The sequence below is a fragment of the Thamnophis sirtalis genome, unplaced genomic scaffold, assembly GCF_051295495.1.
Source record: "Thamnophis sirtalis isolate CommonGarterSnake01/CBP01778 unplaced genomic scaffold, rThaSir2_p1.2 scaffold_2, whole genome shotgun sequence".
NCBI classification, from domain to species: Eukaryota; Metazoa; Chordata; class Lepidosauria; order Squamata; family Natricidae; genus Thamnophis; species Thamnophis sirtalis.
The window spans coordinates 47,878,260-47,904,276 of record NW_028261382.1 but is presented as its reverse complement, the minus strand read 5'-3'; the positions used below and the strand labels follow the sequence as shown (position 1 = coordinate 47,904,276).

Sequence of the window (26,017 nt, the reverse complement as noted above, 5' to 3'; positions counted from 1 at the left end):
GGGTAGTCCTCTAGATACAGCCGCAATTGGTCCCAAAATTTCTCTTAAGTGAATTCTGCCGCATGCTAAGATCTTTTTTGCCACCGTTGTTAAGTGAATCACTGCAATTGTTAAGGGAGCCACCCGGTCGTTACGTGAATCCACTTCCTCCATGGACTTTGCTGGTCAGAAGGTGACAAAGGGGGGAATCAAGTTACACCGGACTACTGCCACCGTTGTAAGTATGAACCCGCTGCCAAGTGTCCACGGGGAAGCTGCGACGGTCGTAAGTCTGAAAAACGGTCACTTTTTTCAGTGTCAACGTAACTTTGGTCACTAAATGAACTGTTGTAGGTCAAGGACTACCTGTGCAAGGCATTTTAGATGCATTTTAAACCCCCCCCAAAAGCAATTTTAGAAACCAAAACAAAACCGCTTCCTCCCTCTCTCATTTTAAAATACAGGTAGTCCTCAACTTACAACGGTTCATTTAGCAACAATTCAAAGTTACAACGGTGCTGAAAAGGGGACTTATAAACCATTGTTCACACTTACGACCGTTTGCAGCATCCCCCGTCACGTGATCAAAATTCAGACGCTCGGCCGTTGACTCGCATTTATGACGGTGATCCACTTCTGCATCCTTCTGACAAGCCAAATCGAGGAGGGGGAAAGGCGGATTCACTTAACACCTGTTACTCATTTAACAACTGCAGTGATTCACTTAATAACTACGACAAGAAAGGTTGTAAAAAGCTCGTTTAACTAATGCCTCACTTAGTGACAGAAATTTTGGCTCACTTATGGTCGTAAATGGAGGACAATCTGCGGTTGGGATTATTCCTAGAGCCACAATCAATCCAATATTTTATCCACTGCTGCCATCTGCTGGACATTTAGCAGCAATTGCGTATTTATTATTTTATTCCCTTTTTAGAAAGAGATGCTGAATCAGGCTCACTGCCATTGGCTCAGGAGCACATCCTGTCTGTTCATTGGCCAGCAAGACAGCAGGGCCTGTGTCTTCTTTGAGGACTTTTTCACACTTCCTGGCCTGGCCTGCAGCCCTGGGATTTCCAGGGGTCTCATCCAGAACCTGGGCAGCGTTTTGCCCCCTTCAATTGTTTGATTTCTGCCAGATGCTGGCACTGGCATGTCATAGTAATTAGCAATAGCAATTGCACTTAGATTTATATCCTGCTTCACAGTCCTTTGCAGCCCTCTCTAAGCCACAAAGTCACAATCTGGGTCCTAATTTTACCGACCTTGGAAGGACGGAAGGCTGAGTTCAATCAGGATTGAACTGCTGGCAGTGGGCAGAATTAACCGGCAGTGCTGCATTCTGACCAATGGGAAGGGAGAGCGGGAGGGAAGGAAGGAAGACAGCAACACCACAAAGACTTATATCCCGCTTCACAGTGCTTTTACAGCCCTCTCTAAGAGGTTTACAGAGTCAGCCTCTTGTCCCCCAACCATCTGGGTCCTCATTTTACGGAAGGACGGAAGGCTGAGTCAACCTTGAGCCAGTCAGCATCGAACTGCTGGCAGTCGGCAGAATTAGCTTGCAATTCTGCATTCTAAGCACTGCGCCCCCAAGGCTCTTAAATTAAAATCATTGCGAAATGCTGAACATTCCAGAGAAAACAAACAAAACAACAATTTTTAAAAAAACTTTTAATTATAAAAACAAGGATAGTGATAACACAAGTAACCCCCCCCCCCACTTACAATAGTTCGTTTCATGACCAAAGTTACGAACACTGAAAAAAATGACTTATTCACACTTATGACTGTTGCAGCATTCTCCATGGTCATGGCAACTGATCCATGTTTATGACGGTTATAGTGTTCCGGGGGCACTCGATCCCCTTTTTGTGACCCTTTGAGGAGTAAAATCAAAGGGGGAAAGTGGTACGACTTTGCCACAGCAAACCATGATTCACAGCTTCTCGATATATTATATTCTTAGAAACAAATGCAAGGTTTCTAATGTGCCTCTCCCACTTAATTTAACAGATTAGCAGAGTTGGAAGGGACCTTGTAGGTCATCTAGTCCAACCCCGTGCCCAAGCAGGAGACCCTACACCATTTCTGACAGAGGGAAGTCCAGTCTCTTCTTGAAAGCCTCCAGGGATGAAGCTCCCACAACTTCCGAAGGCAACTTCTGTCCCATGGGTTGATTGTTCTCCCTGTCAGGAAATTCCCCCTTATTTCCAGGTTGAATCTCTCCCTGATCAGTTTCCATCCATTCTTCCTTGTCTGGCCTTCAGGGGCTTTGGAGAATAGCTTGACCCCCTTCCTCCTCTCTGGGGCAGCCCCTCAAACACTGGAAGATGCTCTCCCGTCTCCCCTGGTCCTTCTCTTCCCTAGACTAGCCAGGCCCAGTTCCTGCAACCGTTCATCGGATGTTTTAGCCTACAGTTCCCTCATGTGGACTAGATGACTTCCAAGGTCGCTTCCAGTTATTCTGTCATTCGGTTAACCTTGAGCACATGGGAAAGGAAAACCAAGAAAGAGTAAGATGACTGGAAATCCTCTTTGTATAATGATACTGACAGGCTGGTTCTACACAACACGCTTAACCTGGGTCTAAATTAAGTCAGTTTGAGGATTGCGGACAACATATTGAATCATAAACTAAACCAATATTATCTTAGCGAAGATTCAAATAGAGAAACAAGCCTCTTTTGCCTGCTGTGAGAACAGAGTCATAGCAATTCGCAAGCCACGGTTTACAGCCTGTGTGTGCATCTGTGAATCCAGCCATTGCGGCTTCCTGAATAAACCATGATTAAACACAGATGTTAAACTCATGGCTTAAACTCAGTCCTGTTTAACATGCTGGAACACCGTCTGCATTGGCCACATTCTCCATTTCGAGGCGGTCGTCAGCCATGTTGCTTTTTCTCCGAGTCACCTGAGCCAGCACCTCCTTTGGGTCCGTCTTGATGACCTCGGCCCTCCCCAGGACGGACGTCAGCTGCACCCAGAAGAAGGCCTGGCGCCCGGGCTCCGAAGGCCACTCTAAGTAGGTCCTTCTGCTGAGCATCTTCCTCAGTCGGCAAAACTTGTTGGGCAGCGTTTGTGGGTCGATGGCTTCCTTCACTACCAAGACGACGTCCTCGAAGCTCAGCCCCACCGCCCGCTGGTGGGCGAAGTAGAGCTCGTAGTTGCACCAATCACTGTCGACGAAGCTGCGCGAGAGCACGAAGATGATTTTGTGGCTGTTCTCGATATTGTCTATGATGTTGTCGATGATCCAACGGCCGGGCGTGAAATCCCGCTCATGAATGCAGACGCGGTACGGGGGAGTCGAGGCCTCCAGCCTCTGGAGCAGTTCCCGCCTGACCCAGTCCGCGTCGGAGCAGCTGTACGAGATGAAGGCATGGTAGGTGAAATCCCGCAACGGCTGGGAGCGGCTGGCCCGATATTTGGAGCGCACCACTTGGACGGTGGCCTTGAGGTACCAGACAACATTGAACCACCAACACAGAACCATGATGACCACCAGCACAACGGCTGTGATGGAGACGGCAATGACTACTACCACCATGATGCTACACTGGGTCAGCCTTGGGGCGTAAGCAATCACCGCTGTGTCGCGCAGGGGCTCGGGGTGATAACAGGTCCATCCGCCGGGCCAGTCCACAATCTGCAACTTGCCCTTCGTCAGGGTCTCTTGAAGGAAGCCGTAGAGGTCACAGACACAATGGTAAGGGTTGTTCCCCGCTTTCAGCTGCGTGAGCTCTGGCATATTCACGAAGGAACCTTTGCCGATGATACCGAAAGAGTTGCCGTCCACCGTCAAAACCCGGAGACTGGGACATCTCCATTTGGTCGGGATGAACTTGATCTTGTTCCCGCTGAGCCGCAGCTCTTGGAGGTCCATAGCGACCTCGAAATATTCCATCTCAAGGCGTTCCAACTGGGAGTAGGACAAATCCAGGAACTGCAACCTGGTGGGAAGGCACTGGAAGATCCCCGCCTTGACGACGTTGTAAGACAAATCCAACCAAACAAGACTTGGGCTCCAAATACACGGCAAATCCTTACAGTTCCTGATTTGATTGTGGCTTAGATCTAGATTGGATAGCCGAGGCCAGCTGGATGTCAGCTTGGAGACTGTGCTGAGGTCGGTTAACTCGTTGTTGCTAAGATTGAAGTGCTCCAGGCTGGGCATGATTCCTTGATACAAACAGCCTTCATTGTAGATGTATTCATTCAACAAGCGGTTATTCGAAACATCTAGAAGTACCACGTTCCTCATTTCCCCCCAGGCATCGCAGGGCACAAAGTTGAAGTTGACATTGAGGATAGAAAGGTAAGTTATCCTGCCAAACCAAGTAAAAGTCCAGTCGAAACGCAAAATATCGGGGTTGCTGATGTCCTTCAGCAACAAGCGGCGGAGGGTCAGGTTGGCGATGCCGGATTTCGGAAGCTTCCACTCGGGAGAGCGGGCAAAATCGATAGCAATGAAGGAGAGGTCCCGCACACGAGACTTCTGGACGTTTAAGAGGACCAAACGGAGCAGGTTCTCGTTGAATTTCCCCCTGTAGAAGACCAGCTCGTCCACCTGGATCTCAGCCAAGCCGGCAAAGAGGTCTACCGAATCGGTGCAGTAGGTGAACTCGAAGAGGTTACGGAAACGGAGGTACCGGAGCTGCTTTCCTTTCAAGTCATGGAGCATAACAGGCAAGGCCTCCGGGTTCTTGTCCAGAGCGATATCGCACCACAATTCTGTGGTGTTGAGCTTAGAGAAGGCCCCTTCTTGATACTCCGTCAAACTGGAAGCAGTTTTGAGGAAAAATTTCTCCAGCGGGATGTCCTTCAGAGGAGCAAAGTCTTCACGTCCCACTGTGGAAACAACAGGGCCGCCCAGGGACAACTCTCTGAGGTTCTTCAGGGAGCTGAACACCCCGTCCAGCCTTGAGAGACGATAGAGGTTGTTGGAAACCGACAAGGCAGTCAGCTGCTTCAAAGGCCTCAAAGCCAGCGAAGGGATCTCTCTCAAGGAGTTGTTGAAGAGGCTCAACTTCTCCAGAAGCAGGTTGGACGCGAAGGAGTCGTTGGCGATCGAGAAGATGAGGTTGTAACCCAGGTCCAGCTCTTTCAGCCGAGTCAAGGACGAGAAGTCCGCCGAGCCGATCTGTTGGATCTTGTTGTAGGAAAGATCCAACTTCTCCACAGTGCTGGGGAGGTCCTGAGGGACTTGGAGCAGCTTCTGACCTCGGCAAGGAGCGAATGTGTTGGAGACAATCTGGCAAGGGGACGTCATGGGATGCTGGGCCCGGCCCAGGAATACCAAGCACAGAACCAGGGCGAGGCCGGCCGATGGCGATGGTCTCATGCCACTTCTTCACATTTTCTAATTCTTCTTTCCTAGGTAGAAGGAGGGGGGGAAACAAAATTGACAGCGGTCAATTTTCATTTTCCTCAGGGAGAGAAAAATCTTCCCTTCCATCTTTCCCTCACAATCAGGATTATATTCAGTGGAAATAAAGGATCATACTCAGGGGTGGAAGGGAGAAACGCCCCGCAAAGCTTGAGGCGTCCACTTTTCCTTAAACAACCCAGGATACAAAATAAAACACAGGAAGAGGCAGCTTGGCCCACACCTGTTGTGGCCCTCCAGCAGATCTGGCAGCAGAGTCGGACAGTGAGAAGGTTGGGGAGGAACATGGGCCAGTCCTGGGGAAGGCTCGGATGAGGGCTCTGCATCGGAAGCAGAGAGGGGGCCAGTGCCGCGTGCCAGTTATCAGCTGCCTTCAGGGTCAGACATCAGTGAGGCAGAAGAACAGCTGGAGCCTGTTCCCAGTGTGCCCATGCACAGAGCAGCCAGACGAAGGGAACAGCTAAGGAACAGGGGTCTACTTGGGAGTAAGGCCACAGGTGGACGATAAATGGCCCCTCCCATGGGGAATAAAAGAGGAGCAAAAGGGGAGTGGAGTTTGCAGGAGACAATTAGTTCATTCCTGCATTCTTGCCAAGTATTGCGGCTGTCAGGCCTGCAATTATATTCCTTTTAGAATGTTGGCCTGCCACACTTTCTCTTATTTCATTATGCTTTTTCTTGGGAGGGGGGAATAGAAGGAGTAGGATTGTGGAATGTATTGTTATCATTCTTTTCTAGAAGCCAAGGTCGTCTTTTGTCTCCGCACTAGTACACCTGACCGGAAGCAGCTGGGTGTGGATGCCAGCGTGGAAGAAAAAAATTAGACCATGTGATGGATTGTGGGGGTGGGGACAAGATCATGAACTTTTAACTGGGTGGGATTCTGACGTCATTTGCAGAATTGGGATTAACACAGATGTGCTAAGATGTCTGCTTTATTAAATTGGAACTTTAAGGATCGTTTTGCCTTGGACTCTGATTTAATTCTACATGATACTTGGAACGCTGACAGCGGCGTCTGAAAGATATCAGCCCAGCCACTCTCCAAGCCTGATCAACGTCGGTAATTGGGAACTCTCTTGAAAGACTGTGGGAGAGGAAAGACTTTGCTGGAGAGGAATTCACTACCAATTAAATAAAAGGGGTTTATCGGGACGAGGACTCGGCTGGGGAAGCTAGGTCAGATCAGGCCGTCAAAGAGATACTGGAGACCTGCCGTGGCCATCTTTCCCCATCTTTGTGACAAGGAGGGGCGTAATCTGGCAAATTGGTCTGTTTTATGAGCCAGAAAAGGCCCTCGGTTTGCCTGCCACGGGAGCCGCCTGCTAAAAAAGCAATTTTGTGCCAACTCAGAAAGCTCAGATTGCCCAAGGAGCTGCTGATCCAGTTCTGAAGAGGAACTATTGAGAATGTCATTTGACCCTCCGTAAACATCTAGTTTGGCACAGCAATCAAACAGGAGGAGGACAGACTTCAACGGATAGTTAGGGCCGCAGAAAAGAACAGTTGCAACCAGCCGGCCTTCCACGGAGGACCTTCCCATCTCACGGGTCAGAAAGGGGGGTGAGAAAGTATCTGCAGACCCTTCTCATCCTGGATGTAAACTGTTTCAACTCCTCCCCTGAAGACAACACTATAGGGCAGTGTTTCTCAACCTTGGCGACTTTAAGTCCTGTGGACTTCAACTCCCAGAATCCCCCAGCCAGCTATGCTGGCTGGGGGAATTCTGGGAGTTGAAGTCCACAGGACTTAAAGTCGCCAAGGTTGAGAAACACTGCTATAGGGCATTGCACCCCAAAACAACTAGACACAGTTTTCCCCCCATGCCATCACACTGCTGCACAACTAATTCCCACAAGACTCTCAAACTACTTAGGGCTGTACTACTACTACTACTGGTATTATCCTTCTGCTCTTAACTCTTACCTATTTCCTTACTTTCTTTCAACTCTAGCTTTGTATCTTGTGATTTGTATTGGCTATTTAAGTATCCTAGTATGATTCATGTTGATTGCTTGCTTAGTATCCTGCGACTATCACAAGTGTTGTATCTTATGATTCATGGTAATTGTATTTTACGATTATGGTCTTGATTTTATCACTTTGTGGTTGTATGTACACTCTGAACGTCTCCACCGGAAACAATTTCATTGTGTGTCTAATGACACTTGCCAATAAAGGATTCTCTTCCATTCCATTCTATAATTCTCTTCCATTCTATAATAATATTCTAGACTTTTCTTTTTTCCGTTCTGTTCTGCTCTATAATTCTGTTCTATTCTATTCTATTCCTATAGCCTATTCTATCCTATCCTATCCTTCTACTCTACTCTACTCTTATTCTATTCTATTCCATTCTATATTCTCTTCTCTTCCTATATCCTATCATATCCTATCCTACTCTACCCTACCCTACCCTACCCCACTCCACTCCTTTCCACTCTTATTCCATTCTATTCTATTCTATTATTCTATTCCACTTCATTCCATTCCATATTTTCTATTCTATTCCACTCCGTTTCATATTTTCTATTCCATTCTATTCTCTATTCTATTCCATTCCATTCCACTCTATTCCATTCCATATTTTCTATTATATTCTATTATATTCTATTATTCTATTCCACTCCATTCCATATTTTCTATTCCATTCCATTCTCTATTCTATTGTATTCCATTCCACTCTATTCCATTCCATATTTTCTATTCTATTCTATTCCATTCTATTCTATTCCACTCCACTCCATTCCATTTTTTATTCCATTCCATTCCATTTTCTATTCCATTCCACTCTATTTCATTCCATATTTTCTATTCTATTATTCTATTCCACTCCACTCCATTCCATATTTTCTATTCCATTCCATTCTCTATTCTATTGTATTCCATTCCACTCTATTCCATTCCATATTTTCTATTCTATTCTATTCTATTATTTTATTCCACTCCACTCCATTCCATATTTTCTATTCCATTCCATTCCCTATTCTATTCCATTCCCTACTTTCTATTCTTCTATTCTATTTCTATTTCTATATCCAAGCCTATTCCACCCTATCCTACTCTACATTCCACTTTACTCTACATTCTACTCCAGCCCACTCCCATTCTCTCCTCCTGAGCTGCTCTTCCCTGGCAGGAGAGCTCCAAGAGACACTTCAGAGGCTGGCTTGTTCCCAAAGGGGCAAAGTTGATCCCTGCTTGTTTACAGTGACTGATAAAGCCAAGATCATGTTTACAATAGGCGGGGCAAGACTTGCTTCCAAGTCCTGAGTGATCTTCCAGTGAGTGAACAATGGGAAATAACTGAGCCTGCCTCAGCTCCAGGAACTCCAAAACCAATGGTGAAAGGTCCTGCCATCTTTGGCTTGGCACCTTGGCTGGCATCCTGGCTTCCTGGTATCCATCAACTATTGGAGGGGGGTGGTGAGGAGAGGAAATAGCACTAGCAATAGAATTTAGACTTATATACCACTTCACAGTGCTATACAGCCCTTTTTAAGCGGCTTACAGAGTCGGCCTCTTGTCCCCCAACAATCTGGGTCCTCGTTTTACCCACCTCGGAAGGACGGAAGGCTGAGTCAACCTTGAGCCGCTCAGGATCGAACTGCTGGCAGTGGGCAGAGTTAGCCTGCAATCCTGCATTCTAACCACAGGGGAGGGAGGGAGGGAGGGAGGGAGGGAGGGAAGGAAGGAAGGAAGGAAGATAGCAATAGCTCTTAAACTTATATACTGCTTCCGTGCTTTGCAGCCGTCTGTAAGTGGTTTACAAAGTGGTTTACAGAGTCAGCCTCTTGCCCCCAAAAATCTGCGTCCTCATTTTAGGTAGGTAGGTAGGTGGGTGGGTGGGCGGGAGGGAGGGAAGGAAGGAAGGAAGGAAAATAGCCATAGCTCTTAGACTTATATACTGCTTTACACTGCTTTACAGCTGTCTCTAAGTAGTTTACAGAGTCAGCCTCTTGCCCCCAACAATCTGGGTCCTCATTTTCCCCATAAGGATGGAAGGCTGCGTCAACTTTGAGCCCATCAGGATTAAACTGGTGGCAGTGGGCAGAGTTGGTCTGCAACCAATGGTGGGTTTCAAAATTTTTTGGAAGCTCTTCTGTAGGTGTGGCCTGCTTTCCGGGTCCACTGGTGGAACCTCTTCTAACCGGTTCGGTAGATTTGACAAACCGGTTCTACCGAATAGGTGCGAACATAGGAACTCACCTCTGCCTGCAATCCTGCATTCTAACCACTGGGAGGGAGGGAGGGAGGGAGGGAGGGAGGGAGGGAGGGAGGGAGGAAGGAAGGAAGAGCACTTAGAATTATATCCCGCTTTTCACTGCTTTCCAGCCCTCTCTAAGCTGTTTACAGAATCAGCCTCTTGCCCCTCAACATCTCAGGACGGAAGGCTGAATCAACCTTGAGCCGGTCAGGATCGAACTGCTGGCAGCCAGCAGAGTCAGTCTGCAATACTGGTCTCTAACCACTGTGCCATCATGGCTCCTAATGGGCACTAAGCATGCACTCGGGGTTAAGATGAGAAAAAGGGAGGGAGAAGTGACAGGCTTGATGAGAACCAGAGGTGTGAGAAACCAGTCTAATCCAGTCTTTAAGGCCGGCGTAGCTTGGGAAAGGAATGATAATTGCAGGAAACATCCAAGTGAGTTGCCAAAATAGCTAGTCAAAATAACTAGGTGGCACGCCACTGGGTGTGTCTATTTTAATGAAAAGAAGGACTAGGGAGACATGATAGCAGTCTTCCAATATCTCAGGGGTTGCCACAAAGAAGAGATAGTCAAGCTATTCTCCAAAGCACCTGAGGGCAGAACAAGAAGCAATGGGTGGAAATTAAGCAAGGAGAGAATTGGGGAGAAACTTCCCAAAAGTGTGAACAATTAACCCGTGGAACTGCTTCCCACCAGAAATTGGGAAGGCTCCAAACACTGGAGGTTTTTAAGAAGAGCCAGAATAGCAAAAGCCCTTAGACTTATATACCGCTTCACAGTGCTTTTACAGCCCTCTCTAAGCGGTTTTGCAGAGTCAGCCTCTTGCCCCCAACAATCTGGGTCCTCATTTTACCCACCTCGGAAGGATGGAAGGATGAGTCAACCTTGAGCCTGGTGAGATTTGACCTGCCAAACTGCTGGCAGCTGGTGATCAGCAGAAGTAGCCTGCAGTACTGCACTCTAACCACTGCGCCACTAGCCATTTGTATAGAATTGATAGGATCTCCTGCTTGAGCAGGGGGTTGGACTAGAAGACCTCTCGAGGTCTCTCCCAATTCCGTTCTTCTATTCTGTTCTGTATCCTGTTCTGTTCCTTGGTCGACAATGAATTGGTCAAGGGGGACGAAGGGCCAGGATGAAGGGGCAAAGTTTGTAAACTTTTGCGTGGGAACTTTCACCCTAACCTTGCTTCGTTTGCAACTGATAATCCTTAGTAAAAGAACCTTTGATTTCAACCGAAGGGAGTAGAGCAGTGATGGGCAACCTTTTTGGCGTGGTGTGTCAAAAATCGGCAAAAAATCGAGCATAACTCGCGTTGTGTGTCACTTCGACAAAAACATAATTTTGCGCAATTTATAGTTGCTGCTAATGGCGCTCACAGTTCCCGTTGGCACTCCGCTGTTCCCCGCTGTGGTGCATTCGTAACCGACAGTCCCAGGAGTAGACTCTCTGTGCCGGCCTGACTGGAGAGAGGTGCGCACTGTTCCCGCGCTCCTCTCCTGCGGGTCCTCCCTCGCTGCGCTGATGACGTGTGTGCGCACGGCACGCACGCCTTACCAGCAGCCCCTGCGCTCAGAAAGGGGTGGCGGCGATACAGTAAGTGAGTGTGGGCGGGGGAGATCACATGTCCCGCCCCCCCCGTTCCTCCAGCACAGATTCTTTCATCCTCGGCGGCCATGCAGGAGCCGAGGATGAATCGCATGAAATCTTGTGCGTGTCACCCCAAATGGCTATGCGTGTCAGCACTGACACGCGTGTCATAGGTTCGCCATCACTGGAGTAGAGAGTCTCTCCTTTCTAAGGTCCCAGCTGAGGCAGCTCTGACAGATCCTGGGAAACAGTTCAGATGTATCTTGTCCTTGGACAAGAAATGCCCAACTAGTTCTTGCCGTGGTAGATGATTAATTGCTGAGAATGGGAAGCTAATTCCTAAAGGTACACCATGTTTTCTCTGGCCTTTATATACAATGCAAGCAGTCCTCGTTTAGCGACGGTTACAGGCAGTCCTCAGCTTACAGCAACTCACTGAGTGACCGTTCAAAGTTAGAACAGCACGGAAAAATGTGACTTATTTATGAACGTTTTTCACAATTACGGCTTTGGCAGCCTTCCCAAGGTCACGTGCTCAAAATTCAGATGTTTGGCAATTGATTCGTATTTATGACAGTCGCAGTGTCCCAGGTCATAGGGCCACCTTTTGTGACGTTCTGCCGAGCACAATCAAGAGGGAAGACAGATTCCCTTAACAACCGGGTTACTCGTTTAACAACGGTAGCGATTCACTTAACAACTGAGGAAAGAAAGGTCGTAAAATGGGTCAAAACTCCATGGGTCGTTTAGCAACAGAAATTTGGGGCTCAATTGTCATTGTAGGTCAAGGAATATGTATGTATGTATGTATGTATGTATGTATGCATGTATGTATGTGTTTATATGTACGTGTATACATATTATATTATTAACAATAAAGAACATTAAGAAAACTAAGATCATGGCATCTGGTCCTCTCAATTCCTGGCAAATAGCTTGGGAAGAAATGGAGGGAGTGACAGATTTTGCTTTCCTGGGCTCCAGGATCACCGCAGATGAGGACGGCAGCCAAGGAATTAAAAGAGGTTTGATCCTGGGGAGGAAAGCGATGGCAAATCTAAACAGCATCCTAAAAAGCAGAGACATCACCCTGCCAATCAAAAGTGCCTCTAGTCAAGGCTCTGGTTTCCCCAGTTGCAACAGGTGGCTGTGAAGGTTGGACCACAAGGAAGGCTAAGTGCCAAAGAATGGGGGCCTTTGAACTCTGGTGCTGGAGAAGACTCCTGCATTGAGTCCCTTGGACTGCAAGGCCATCCAACCGGTCAGTCCTAGAGGAGATCAACCCTGGCTGCTCTTTAGAAGGCCAGATCCTGAAGAGGAAACTCAAAAGACTTTGACCACCTGATGAGAAGGAAGAAGGACTCCCTGGAGAAGAGCCTCATGCTGGGAACGATGGAGGGCAAAAGAAGAAGAAGGGGACGGCAGAGGAGGGGGCTGGATGGAGTCACCGAAGCAGCAGACGTGAGCTTCAATGGACTCCAGAGGATGGTAGAGGACAGGAAGGCCTGGAGGAATGTTATCCATGGGGTCTCGATGGGTCAGACACAACTTTGCAACTAACAACAACAACACACACACCCTGCAAAAATGAAGCCTAACTTTAATCATGCATGAGTGATCTTGAATATATTGAATTTGATCATTTGATCATCTAACCATCTAGTTTCCTCCTTCAACATTCTTTGCTTCAACAATCAGAAATGCAAAAATGCAACTCCCTGCCAAAATGTACTTTTCCTGAACTCTGTGTGCACCTGCAAAAGATCATCCAATCTCCACCCACCCAGCCCCACTTGTGAAATTCATTCTTTAGGCAGAACAGGTCACTCCCCCACCCACCCAAAAAAAAGGTATTGGGAGGCGGGGATTTACCCAGCCTGGAGAAAGGGAGAAAGCATGTACAATGAGGCGGAATTAAAGAGCATTCACACAGGTTAATCACCCATTTTAGCGTCTCTCTAAAATGAAACCGAAAGCTAACTTGGAAATGAAGATTTCTGCCTTAAAAAATATGTCCGGAAACAAACAGGTAGTCCTCAACGTACGGCCACAACTGAACTCGAAACGTATGTCGTTGAGAAATTTGTTAAGTGAGCTTGCTCTATTTTTACGACTTTTCCCGCGTTTGCTAAGGGAATCCACGCATTTCTTAAATTAGTCACACGGTTGTTAAGCGAATCGAGCTTCCCCCTCACCCCAATTGACTTTGCTGGTCCGAAGGTCGCAAAAGGGGATCACGTGATCCTCGGCACGGCAACCGTCGTGTGAGTCAGTTGTCGAGCACCCAAATGTAAATCACAAGGATGCTGCAACCGTCGTAAGTGTGAAAAATGGCCGTAAGTCGCTTTTTTCAGTGTTGATGCCCCGGCGCTGTGTCCGACATAGAGGCAGGACACGTCCCGCCTCTATGGCGGACACAGCGGCGGGGCGTCCTAACACCCTTCCACTGTGTCCGACATAGGGCGGCTTTTGCCCACTTGCCTCACCAGCCATAAACCTCACCGCACGTCACTGAATCCAATAACCATGATCTCCTATGCCACACAGATAATACTGAGGTCTAGCAGCTTATAAGCTCACAAAGGATTTTACTGTGTATTTTTTTTTACAAACAGGGTAACACTCATGGAATCGTCACACCTTACTAGGTGCAATAGGCCCAAGCCAGCCAGGAGCACTTGGTTACAACTACCCATTCATGAACCAAAGGCACTTTGAACATGCACAGAGGCACTGTTGTCTAATCCACAGGCAAACTTTTCTCAAAAGCCAGGCCTGACAGAGACTGATGTGCTCTACAAACAAACTAACGAACAAACGAACTATAGAAAACATGTTGAAACCATGGAAAAAGTTAAGAGAGGAGCAACTAAGATGATTGAAGGCCTAGAGACCTAGTATAGGTTCTCCTGCTTGAGTAGGGGGCTGGACTAGAAGACCTCCAAGGTCCCTTCCATCTCTATTCTATTCTATAACTAAAGCTAGATGCAACAGCTGAGACACAACGCAATACACTAGTTTATCTAAAACAAACAAATCACATACTTTAAAAGGAGACTCAAAACTAAGAGAGATAAATAATACACATCACTTTGGAATGCAAGATTAAACAGGCTCCAAGGAATTTGGGGCTCAGACTGGGAAGAGAATTGTTCTGTCGATGCGTTGTGTGAACTATCACAATATGCAGCTATCCTAATACTTTAGCATTGCATGTCCTGCGAACACAATATTTACAAACCAGGTAGGGCAGGGCTCAGCAAAGTGCGGCTCTGGAGCCGCATGTGGCTCTTTCCTCCCTCTGCTGCGGCTCCGTCACCGGTCAGCGCCACAATTTTGAGAGGCGCTTCCGGTGGGGGGGGAGAGAAGCACAGTGCGCCAGGAGAAGACTCTATGGCAAGGGGGGGGGTTCCAGTTGTCTCCACAATTGATAGGGCTTTCGGTTAGGACAGGTAGAGGAAAAAGGATGCCGCTCTAGGAGGAGACTCTATGGTGGGGGAAATTGAACTTCCGGTCAGCCCCAGAATTTAACAGGGGGCTTCCGGTTAGGACCTTTGTGGCTCCTGGAGTTTTCTTTTATGTGGGAAACGGGTCATTGAGTGTTTAAGTTTGCCGGCCCCTGAGGTAGGGTGTTGTGGGAACTGGCCTCAGTATGTCTGCATGCTCTAAGTCCTCAACTTACAACAGTTCATTTGGCTAAAAGTGGCAAAGGCACTGGAAAAAGTGACCATTTCTCAAACTTACGACCGTGGTCATAATAAATTGCATCTCAGTGGGTTGTAATGGTCACACATCCCTGTGTGAGCACACGCAACTGACTCATGCTTATGACGGATGCAGTATCATATTTGTTGCATCCCTGTGTGACCACGTGTAACTGACTCATATTTATGACGGTTGCAGTGCTTCAGGATCATATGATTGAGTGGGAGCTCCTGAGGAGCTAAATCCACCAGATTCACTTAACAACCAAGTTGCTGACTTAACAACTGCAGCCATTCACTTAAGAACTGTGGGCAAGAAAGGTCGTAAAATACGACAAAACTCACTGGACAACTGTCTCGCTTTGCAACAAAAATGCTGGGCTAAATTGTGGCCATAAGCCGAGGACTACCGTACCTGTATCTACATGCCCATACAACATTAAAGACACCCCCTAGAAGAGAGGCTCCCAATTCATTCAGATATAACCGACTTTACCTACTTGGAAAAAAGAAAATACACCATCAGAGCTAGATATAATCAGAAAAGGGTTGGCCTGTGCAGAAGCAGATCGGCTCACTCTTGAACTTAAAAATAAAGGGGATCAGGGAAGATGAGGTGTATAAGGAGGAGTGGTAAGGGGAGAGAGGAGAAGGAGAAAGGAAGGGGAAGTAGAGTAGAAAATGATGGAGGGAAGACAGGATATAGAAGAGTCGGAAGCAGAGGAGAGAAGAAAGATAGGAAGAGGGGGATAGGAGAGAGAGTGAAGGGGGAAGATGAGGTGTATAAGGAGGAGTGGTAAGAGGAGAGAGTAGGAGGAGAAAGGAAGGGGAAGTAGAGTAGAAAATGATGGAGGAAAGACAGGATGTAGAAAGGGGGAGGAGAGAAGGGGAAGAAAGTGTCGGATAAAGTATAAATATGGTGTATGGAGTGCAGAAGAGTCAATAGCTGGGTTTTTCTCTTTTTCCCTTCCTTGGCAGTTGATGGTAAGATGAATTGATGTAATTACTTAATAATACAACTTGATATTGACTATGTAATAGTATACATGTGATTATATGCTATGAAAATGGAAAAATAAAAACTTTTTATGACATATTTTTAATCCCAAATTACTTCCTTCCCACTTCCCAAAATGTAACCAAATTGTACAATAAAAAGACTATTAACAAAAATAAAGGGGAATCAAGAATATTTTGAAGCCTGGAACAGATTTTATGATTGGCATAAGACAAAGTGACAAGACTGGGGGAAAAAACTGTATATATTGTGACTGGACAGAAGGAGAGATAATGCACTTAGTAGGCTAATAGTTAATGGTTGAGACTAATTGTGTATAATGTGAATGTATGGTCACTTGACTCCACGGCACTGCATTGTTTTAAACGTAAAAATAATAAAAATATATTTCAAACCAAAAAAAAAATGATTCACAAAGTTCCAAGTTTTACCATACCTGAACCCAGTGAACTGTGATTCATGGAATTAAAAAAAAGAGGGAAGGGAGGGAAGGAAGGGAAGAAGGAAGGGAGGGGAATAGCAGAATAAGAGAATAACACACTTGGAAGGGACCTTGGAGGTCTTCTAGTCCAGCCCCCTGCTCAAGCTAGGAGACCCTTTACTGCAGTGTTTTTCAACCTTTTTTGTGCAAAGGCACACTTTTTTCATGAAAAAAATCACGAGGCACACCACCATTAGAAAATGTTAAAAAATTTTAACTCTGTGCCTATATTGACTATATATAAAGTAATTCTCCCACGGCACACCTTACACTATGTCACAGCACACTAGTGTGCCGCGGCACAGTGGTTGAAAAACACTGCTTTACTATACCAGACAAGTGGCTGACTGGCTGTCCAGTCTCTTCTTAAAATCCTCCAGTGATGGAGCAGCCATGATTTCTGGTGGCAAGCAGTTCCACTGGCTAACTGTTCTCACCCTCAGGAAATTTCTCCTTAGTTCCAGGGTGCTTCCCTCCTTGGTAAGTTTCAACCGGAATCGAACTGGAAGGGACCTTGGGCCGCCGGGTCGTCCACTAACCTGGTTCAGCATGACGCGGGAACGTGGCTCAGACGCCCGTAGAAAGACCCCCCGCAGTCCACGCGTGTCCGGACGAATCAACTTTTCCCGGGTGCAAAAAGTTTTCCGCAGCGCAAAAAGTTTTTGAGCTTTCCCGGGGAGCAGCAGAGATGTCGCTCGTCCCTAGGCGGCGCCAGAGAGGCGTCTCTTTCCGCTCTGGGCTTCTCGGGCGATGCCGCGCCCGCAGCTTCCCCCCCCCTCCCCACTTCCCCGCAGAGGAGCTGCCAGGCGCGCCGAACCCTCCCGGCATTTAAAGCGCCCGCCCGCATTCCAGGCTCTTTAAACTCCCAGGGAAGGGGCGGGGCTCCCCTCTTAAAGGAACAGCGCCTTCTTTTGCGCCTCTTGGACAGGAACGTGAAGGGATCTGGTCAGGCAATAGCAGCTGGAAGGGGCCTTGGAGGTCTTCTAGTCCAGCCCCCCCCCCCTGCTCAAGCAGGAGACTTTATACCCGTTCGGATGAAAGGTTGTCCAATCTCTTTTTTTTAAATTGAATTAAAAAAAAAAAAACCTTTTACAAATGTTTACTTCCCTCCCCCTCCCCTCCCCTCCCAAACCCCACCCCTCCCAACCTTCCCTCCCCCGACTTCCCAGAACCAATACAGGGTATAAATCTTTAACAAAAATAATCTAAAGTAAACTTAAAAGTAAAAAATTAATATCCTCTATCATTTGAGCTTTGCTAGGCTAACTCTAAACAGATTGTGTCATTCCTTGTTGCCTCAGTCATAAACTATCTGGAATTTCTTAGTCCCATATTTATTTTGAATATAGTCAATCCAACTTCTCCACTCCAGTTTATATCTCTCATTGGAATGGTCCTTGAGATATGCTGATATTTTGGCCATCTCTGCTAAATTTGTTACTTTTAATGTCCATTCTTGAATAGTAGGCAAATCTTCCTTCTTCCAGTATTGCACCACCAACAGTCTTGCTGCAGTTATTGTGCAAAATCAAGTTAGTCTCTATAACTGTACAATCAGTAATTATACCTAACAAAAATAACTGAGGGATTAACTTCTTAAAGATCCCCAGTGATGGAGAAGGAAGGGAGGAAGGAGAGGTGTGGCTGGAAGGGGATGGATGGAAGGAAGGAAGGAGAAGGTGTGGATGGAAGGGGAAGGAATGAAGGAAGGAATGAAGGAGGGAAAGAAGGAAGGAAGGAGAAGGGTGTGGATGGAAGGGGAAGGAAGGAAGGAAGGAAGGAAGGAGAGGTGTGGATGGAAGATAAAGGAAGGAAGGAAGGGGAAGGAAGGGGAAGGAAGGGGAATAGCAGAATAAGAAAATAACACAGTTGGAAGGGGTCTTTGAGGTCTTCTAGTCCAGCCCCTCTGCTCAATCAGGAGACCTTATACCCTTTTGGACTTAACAAATGTGGCAAGAAAGATTGTTAAACGGGGTAAAACTCAACAAACGTCTCACTTAGCCACATAGATTTTGGGCTCAATATTGTGGCTGTACGTCGAGGACTACCTGCAGCGATTCACTTAACAACTATGGCAAGAAAAGTCATAAAACGGGGCAAAACTCACTTTGCAAACATCTCGCTCAATCCCAGAAATTTGGGGGGGGGGTCCCTTGTGGTTGTACACGGAGGCCTCACCTTTGCATGAAATAAAATGCAGAGGCGTCAAACCATGTTAAGAAAAATAAGGGCTGTTTTAGTTACAAGACTCTCTCTGGCCACGTGCAGAGTGCCTCTCCGGAGCATGAGCAAAAGGGCCATTCTGGACAGAGGGGGAGTCTAATTTCTTCCCTCTCCCCCCACCTTGCCCCGCGGGGGTTGTGAGTTTCACAAATATGTGAATGCAGCCATTGTGCATTGCATACCTGCAATCCTTTCTGCAGATTGTTAAGGAGCGAGATAGCTGGAGGAGCAAGTTTGTTTGCTGTTCTCTCTCTGTCCTGGACACTTGGTGCCCTCATGGCCCATTCCAGGAAACCCAGAACAGGCCCTCATTCCCCAAAGGGCGAGGCTGGCACTCCCTCCCTCTCTTAAAAGAATGAAGTGGTGGCAGATTTAAGGCTGATGGCTGGAAGCCTGGCTCGAGGGACCTAAGATCTCCTAGTAAACCACCACCAAAACAGGAGCCAGCTGTGTGCGGCAGCTGCCAAAAAAGCCAACACAGTTCTAGGCTGCATCAATAGAGGGAAAGAATCAAGATCACGTGAAGTGTTAATGCCACTTTATAAGGTCTTGGTAAGGCCACACTTGCAATGCTACATTCAGTTTTGGTCACCAGGATGTAGAAAAGATGTGGGGACTCTAGAAAGAGTGCAGAGAAGAGCAACAAAGAGGATTAGGGGACTGGAGGCTAAAAAAAAAAGGAAGAATGGTTGCAGGAACTGGGTAGGTCTAGTTTAATGAAAAGAAGGACCAGGGGAGACAGGATAGCAATCTTAAAATATTTGAGGGGCTCCACAAAGAAGAGGGGAGGGTCCACTTATTTTCCAAAACGTGGGAGGTAAAAAAGAAAAACTAATCAAGGAGAGAATCAACCTAGAACTAAGGAGAATTTTCCTGACAGTGAGAATAATTAACCAGTGGAACTGCTTGCCTCGAGAAGTTGTGTGGGCTAATTCCTCTTTTCTTCTCTCTCCTCTCCTCCCCCTCTTCTGTATTCTATTCTATTATTCTTATCCTTTTATTAATTCTATCCTATTCAATATTCTATTCTATTCAATATTCCTTTCTCCTCCTCTTCTCTTCTGTATTCTATTCTTAGTCTTATCCTATCCTTTTATTAATTCTATCCTATTCAATATTCTGTTCTATTCTATTCCAATATTCCCTTCTCCTCCTCTTCTCTTCTGTATTCTATTCTAATTCTTATCCTATTATTAATTCTATCCTATTCAATATTCTATTCTATTCTATATTCCCTTCTCCTCCTCTTCTCTTCTATTCTTATTCTTATCCTATCCTATTATTAATTCTATTCTATTCAATATTCTCCTCCTCTTCTCTTCTGTATTCTATTCTTATTCTTATCCTATCCTATTATTAATTCTATCCTATTCAATATTCTATTCAATATTCTCTTCTCTATATTATCATAGAGAGGGCTATATGTCTAAGTGCTATTGCTATTATCCTATCTTGTCATGTCTTCTCTTCTCTTCTAGTCTGTTTTCTCCTGTTCTTTGCTTATTCTGCCTTCTGGTGCTTTGGAGAATAAATTGAACCCCCTCTTTTTTAGGGCAGCCCGTCCAGTAATGGAAGACTCTTTATCATGTCCCCCCTAGTCTTCCTCTTCACTAGACTACACATCCTCACTTCCTGCAGCCGTTCATGCTGGCTTCCTTCCAAGTCCCCTTGCTCTTTTCTGCGCTCTTTCTATTCCCCGTGGGTTGCCCTTCGCTCCGTAGTCCATCTTCCGTGGGTTTCCTCTCTTGGCAGTCCTGTTTCAATGTTGCTTCATGCGCTGTGCAATTCCAAGAAGGGGATTAGTTCAACCACCAGGCTGAGCTTGTGGAGTGAAGGCAGCTGGTGCTCAGTGGCTGACGTTGGCTTCCTCTTGTTGCGCCCAATTTTGAGTCACCCACTGTGTGTCACTCCTCCTCTTCCCCAAAACATTGGACCGGGCTGCAGAGGCCATTATCTAATTTAGTAATTGAATAGGATGGCATGGTGGCCGGGGTGGATGGCTGGGTGGGCCCACCTGCGATCTCCGCTACTGGTTTGCCTGAACCGGGCTGAACCGGCTGAATACCACCTCTGGTTCTCCATCACTGGAGGTTTTTAAGAAGAGACTGAACAGTCATTTGTCCTTGGTGGTATAAGAACTCCTGCCTTGAGCAGAGGGTTGGATTAGAAGACCTCCGAGGTCCCTTCCAGCCCTATGGGTTTTCTTTTATTTCCCCTTTCCTTCTTTTCTCTCTTCTTTCCTCTTCTCCTCCTCCCCTCTCTTCTTTTCTCCTCTTCCCTTTTCTCTCCTCTTCTCTCTCCTTTTCTCCTCTCCCCTTTTCTTTCCTCTCCTCTCTTTCCTTCTTTCCTCTCTTCTCCTCTTCCCTTCTCCTCCTCTCTTCTCTCCTTTTCTTCTGTCCCTTTTTCTCTCCTCTCCTCTATTTCTCCTTTCCTTCTTTTCTGTCCTCTCTTCTCTTCCCTTTTCTCTCATCTCGTCTTCCCTTCTCTCTTCTTTTCCCCTCTCCCCTTTTCTCTCCTCTCCTCTCTTCTATCTCCCCTTTCTTTCCTTCTTTTCTCTCTTCTCTTCTCCTCTTCTTTTCTCCTCCTCTGCTCTCTCTTTTCTTTTGTCCCCTTTTCTCTCATCCACTCTTCCATTCTCTCTCCTCTCCCTTCTTTTCCCCTCTCCCCCTCTCTCTCCTCTCCTCTCTTCTATCTCCCCTTTCCTTCTTTTCAACCAGCTTTGCTGGCTGAGGACCTCTGGGAGTTGAAGTCCACAAGTCTTAAAGTTGCCAAGGTTGGAGACCACTGGTCTAGACAATTCACTAGGAGTCACGACCGACTGGAAGGTGCACAAATACACACACACACACACACACACACCACAGAGGAAAGCCAAACTGTGGGTTAAGTAAATTGAGTCAGGTCTCTGGAGAAGGTCACGGACTCCAGCCACGACCACAAGAGAGAAATTTTAGCCTGGTTGTGTGGGCAGAGATGAGGAAACCTGGAGTAGGGGGATTTGAGGCAATTCTTTATTGTGAAAGGAGAAGGACTCAGATGCCGAACGCTTCCTGCTCGAAGTTCAAAAGCTCGTTCATTTCTTGGCACGCCGTGTGCAATCCAAACAGCCAGCCAGATGTTTCATTTTTAGCTCGCCATTAAGAGTTGACGTAGTGAGTCAAATAGAGTTGCGAAAATCAATGTTTTGCTTCCACTAAGAGCAAAAGTCCTTAAACTTATATCCTGCTTCACAGTGCTTTCACGGGCCTCTCTAAGCAGTTTACAGAATCAGCCTCTTGCCCCCCAACAATCTGGGTCCTCATTTTACCCACCTCGGAAGGACGGAAGTCTGAGTCAACCTTGAGCCGGTAGGGATTGAACTCCTGGCAGTGGGCAGAGTTAGCCTGCAATACTGCATTCTAATCACTGGGAAGGAAGGAAGGAAGGAAGGAAGGAAGGAAGGAAGGAAGGAAGGAAGGAAGGAAGGAAGGAAGGAAGGAAGGAAGGAAGGGCAATAGCATTTATATATTGCTTCACAGTGCTTTTACAGCCCTCTCTAAGCCGTTTACAGAGTCAGCATATTTGCCCCTAACAATCTGGGTCCTCATTTCACCGACCGCAGAAGGACGGAAGGCTGAGTCAACCTTGAGCAGGTCAGGATCGAACTCCTGGCAGTGGGCAGAGTTAGCCTACAATGCTGCATTCTTAACCACTGGGAAGGAATGAAGGGGAGGGGAGGGAGGAAGTTGTTCCTCTGAACCCATTCCAAGTTAATGGCCCGGAAGGGGTGGGAGAAGAGGGGATGATTTCGTGAGAAGAGCATGCATATTGGTGCACAAATGCGCTTAAGCCTGCCCCCCGCGCATGCATGGAAGAGACGCAAAGTCCAGCTGGCTGGTGGGGGGCGCGCACGCACGCACGGTGGAGCTGAACTGGGGCGCAATGGCTGGCTGCAGAGAAGGCTGTGCGCACCACATACTAATACAGACAAATGATTGTCCAACATCTTCTTAAAAACTTCCAGTGTTGGGGCATTCACAACTTCTGGAGGCAACTTCTGTTCCACTGATTAATTGTTCTCACAGTCAGGAACTTTCTCCTCAGTTCTAAGTTGCTTCTCTCCTTGATTAGTTCATTAATCAAGTTAATTAGGTCAACTTGGAGTTTGCAACGTTGGCGATTTTGTGATCCCCGGAATTCGCTTTTGCGGGGAACCTGCAATCTGTTCCCTCCAGGCTGAGGTGAGGTCTATACCCCAACCCTGAGGAGGCCTCAATTCCGAAATACCCAGCCAGCCTCCTGAAATTGCCAACGGAAACTAGTTTCCAAACCAGTCTCACTGCTAGGACTTCTCCCAAGGAATCCCAAGAACTCGGAAAATTACAGCAGTCCTAAAGATAAAGGTTCCCCTCGTACATCTCTGCTCATCGTTCCCGACTCTAGGGGGCGGTGCTCATCTCCGTTTCAAAGCCGAAGAGCCAGCGTTGTCCGAAGACGTCTCCGGGGTCATGTGGCCGGCATGACTCAACGCCAAAGGCGCACGGAACACTGTTCACTTCCCACCAAAGGCGGCTCCTATTTGTCTACTTGCATTTTTTAACCTGCTTTCGAACTGCTAGGTTGGCAGAAGCTGGGACAAGTCACGGGTGCTCACTCCGTTACGCGGCGCTAGGGATTCGAACCGCCAAACTGCCGATGTTTCTGATCGACAAGTTCGGCATCTTAGCTGCTGAGCCACCGCCTCTAATCCAAGCGATGCCCTTTCGCCAGTCACAAAGAGCCTTTCACACCGGGTGCCACTGTAAAAGTGGGCGTCCCTCCCCCCCTCCAGGCTTTCTTACCTGTCCTCTACCTGGTCTCCCAGGTGGATGCGAAGAGCTGGCGGGAGAGTGGAAGAACTGGTCCTCCAGGGGAAGGAGGGCTGCAGAAGCCGCCCCACTCCAGAATCGGCTAAGGAATACCTGGCATTCCACCCACCCACCTGGCACTCCGAGTCCGTCCTCTTTATCCGGAGTCACGCGGATGCTGTTACATGAAACCAGAGGGATCCTTCCATAGCGGAATAAATTCTTTTAAAAGATTGTTTGATTAAAAGATAATCAGGAGATCGGCCAACTGCAAAACGAGGCACCCCAGCTGAACACTTATAGGGGGTCCTCGACTTACAACAGTTCATTTTAGTGATTGTTCAAAGTTACAGCGCCACTGAAAAAGGGGACTTCGGACCACTTTTCACATTTAATGACTGTTTGCAGCCTCCTCACGATCATGGGATTAAAATTCAGAGCCTGGGCAATGGATTCATATTTACGACGGTCGCAGTGTCCCGGGGTCACGACATCCCCTTGGCCGACAAGCAAAGTCGATGGGGGGAAGCCCGATTCACTTAACAACCGCGTTACTAACTTAACAACGGCAGTGATTCGGTGAGCAACTGCGGCGAGAAAGGTCGTAAGATTAAAACTCGCTTCACAAAGGTCTCGCTTTAACGGCAGACGTTTTGGGCTCCACTGTGGTCGTAAGTCGAGGACTAGCTGTACACTCTTAGCTATATGTTTCCCTGAGGTTCATTTCCCAATGGCCTTGTGGATTGGAAAAATAGAATATCAGAGATCATCTAGTCCAACCCACAGGTCTTTTTACTACTACCGGACTTATCAGTAGTAGAAGAGGGGACCACACAGCCGGTTTCCACCCTTCTGCTCAAATGTTTAAGCTTTAGAGCTGTGGTGGCGCAGTTAGAGTGCAGCATTGCAGGCTAACTCTGCCCACTGCCAGGAGTTTGATTCTGACCAGCTCAAGGTTGACTCGTCCTTCTGTCCTTCCGAGGTCGGTAAAATGAGGACCCAGATTGTTGGGGGCAAGGGGCTGACTTTCTAAACAGCTTAGATATGAACTGTAAGTACATCTACCCACCTACCTTCCTTCCTTCCCAGTGGTTAGAATGCAGTATTGCCAGCTAACTCTGCCCACTGCCAGCAGTTCGATCCTGACTGGCTCAAGATTGACTCAGCCTTCCATCCTTCTGAGGTCGGTAAAATGAGGAGCCAGATTGTTGGGGGCAGGAGGCTGACTCTGTAAACCGCTTAGAGAGGGCTGTGAAGCACTATGAAGTAGTATATAAGTCTGCTATTCCTTCTCTCCTTCCTTCCTCCTCAGTGGTTAGAATGCAGTATTGCCGGCTAACTCTGCCCACTGCCAGCAGTTCGATCCTGACTGGCTCAAGATTGACTGACTCAGCCTTCCGTCCTTCTGAGGTCGGTAGAATGAGGACCCAGATTGTTGGGGGCAAGAGGCTGACTCTGTAAACCGCTTAGAGGCGGCTGTAAAAGCACTGTGAAGCGGTATATAAGTTTTATTGCTCTTTAAGATGCCCTTGTAAACTGGCCAGAGAACCTTCTCATTTTCAACACATCTCATTTCTCCTTCCTGACCCCCAGAGGGCGCTCCTGCCCCATCCTCCTTCCAGGACCACAGCCAAAAGCTGCTGAGATCCAGCTGGATCCTTTTGGAAGATGGAAGATGGAAGATTTCTTCTCACCCAGGATCAATGAATCCAGTGGATTCCCCTTGTGGACACGTCAAGAACAAGGGGGGGGGGGAAATGTCAAGGAGGCAGTCGGTCCACCAAAGAGAGAAGATGGCCAGGAAGGAACAAGCAGTAGAGAGAGAAAGCTGAGCCAAAGTCGAGAGGGAAGGCAGATTCGCTTAACAAATTTAACAACTGCAGCGATTCACTTAGCAACGGCATCAAGAAAGGTCTTAAAATGGGGCAAAACTCACCTTTTCTGGGGGCCCTCTTTTGGGCTCCATGCTGGTCATAGATCGAGTACTTCCTGTATTTCAGATAAATGGCTGTCCAGTCTCTTCTTAAAAGCCTCCAGTGATGGAGGGCCCACAATTTCTGGTGGCGGGCAGTTCCACTGGTTAATTGTCCTCACTGCAATTCCAATTCCAGGTTGCGTCTCTCCTTGATTCGTTTCCATCTGCTGTTGCTTGCTGGGGCTTTGGAAAATAGGTTGACCCTCCCCTCTTCTTTGGGGCAGCCCCTCCAATACTGGAAGATTGCTATCATGTCTCCCCTAATTCGTTCTTTCCTCTGGAAAATGCCTGCAACCGGTCCTCATGATGTTTTAGCTTCCAGCCCTCTAATCATCTCAGTTGCTCTTCTCTGCACAGCATCTAACAGCCTTTTCGGTTAAAGACCCCCATCTTCTCCCGCTCTGGCCATGCTCTTTTCAACCTCTGCCCCCCCTCCTTTTCTTCTCTCCCCCTCCCGCTTCCTCTCTCCCCCTCTCCTCCCCCTTTTCTCTCTCTCCCTCTCTCCTTTCTCCCACTTTTATCTCTCTCCCTCTCTCTTTATCTATCTCCCTCCTTTTCTCCCTCCCCCTTTCACTCTCTTCCTCGCCTCCTCTCCTTCTCTCCTCTTCTCTCTCCCCT

The 26,017-nt window shown here is 47.4% G+C and overlaps 1 protein-coding gene across 2 annotated transcripts; it reads right to left on the bottom strand.

The window, feature by feature from the left end:
* Positions 1-1,636: 1,636 nt before the first annotated feature.
* On the bottom strand, positions 1,637-25,860 carry LOC106553961 (toll-like receptor 2). 2 transcript variants are annotated; one of them, XM_087705354.1, is made up of 2 exons: positions 25,361-25,860; positions 1,637-5,358 (listed from the first exon to the last, which is right to left on the bottom strand). In XM_087705354.1, the coding sequence occupies exon 2, from the start codon at positions 5,324-5,326 to the stop codon at positions 2,813-2,815; it is 2,514 nt and encodes an 837-aa protein (XP_087561480.1). In that variant the 5' UTR covers positions 5,327-5,358; positions 25,361-25,860; the 3' UTR covers positions 1,637-2,812. The 2 variants fall into 2 exon arrangements, with proteins under 2 accessions (XP_087561480.1, XP_087561479.1); XM_087705353.1 differs by lacking the exon at positions 25,361-25,860 and adding an exon at positions 16,915-17,141.
* Between the last annotated feature and the right edge of the window lie 157 nt (positions 25,861-26,017).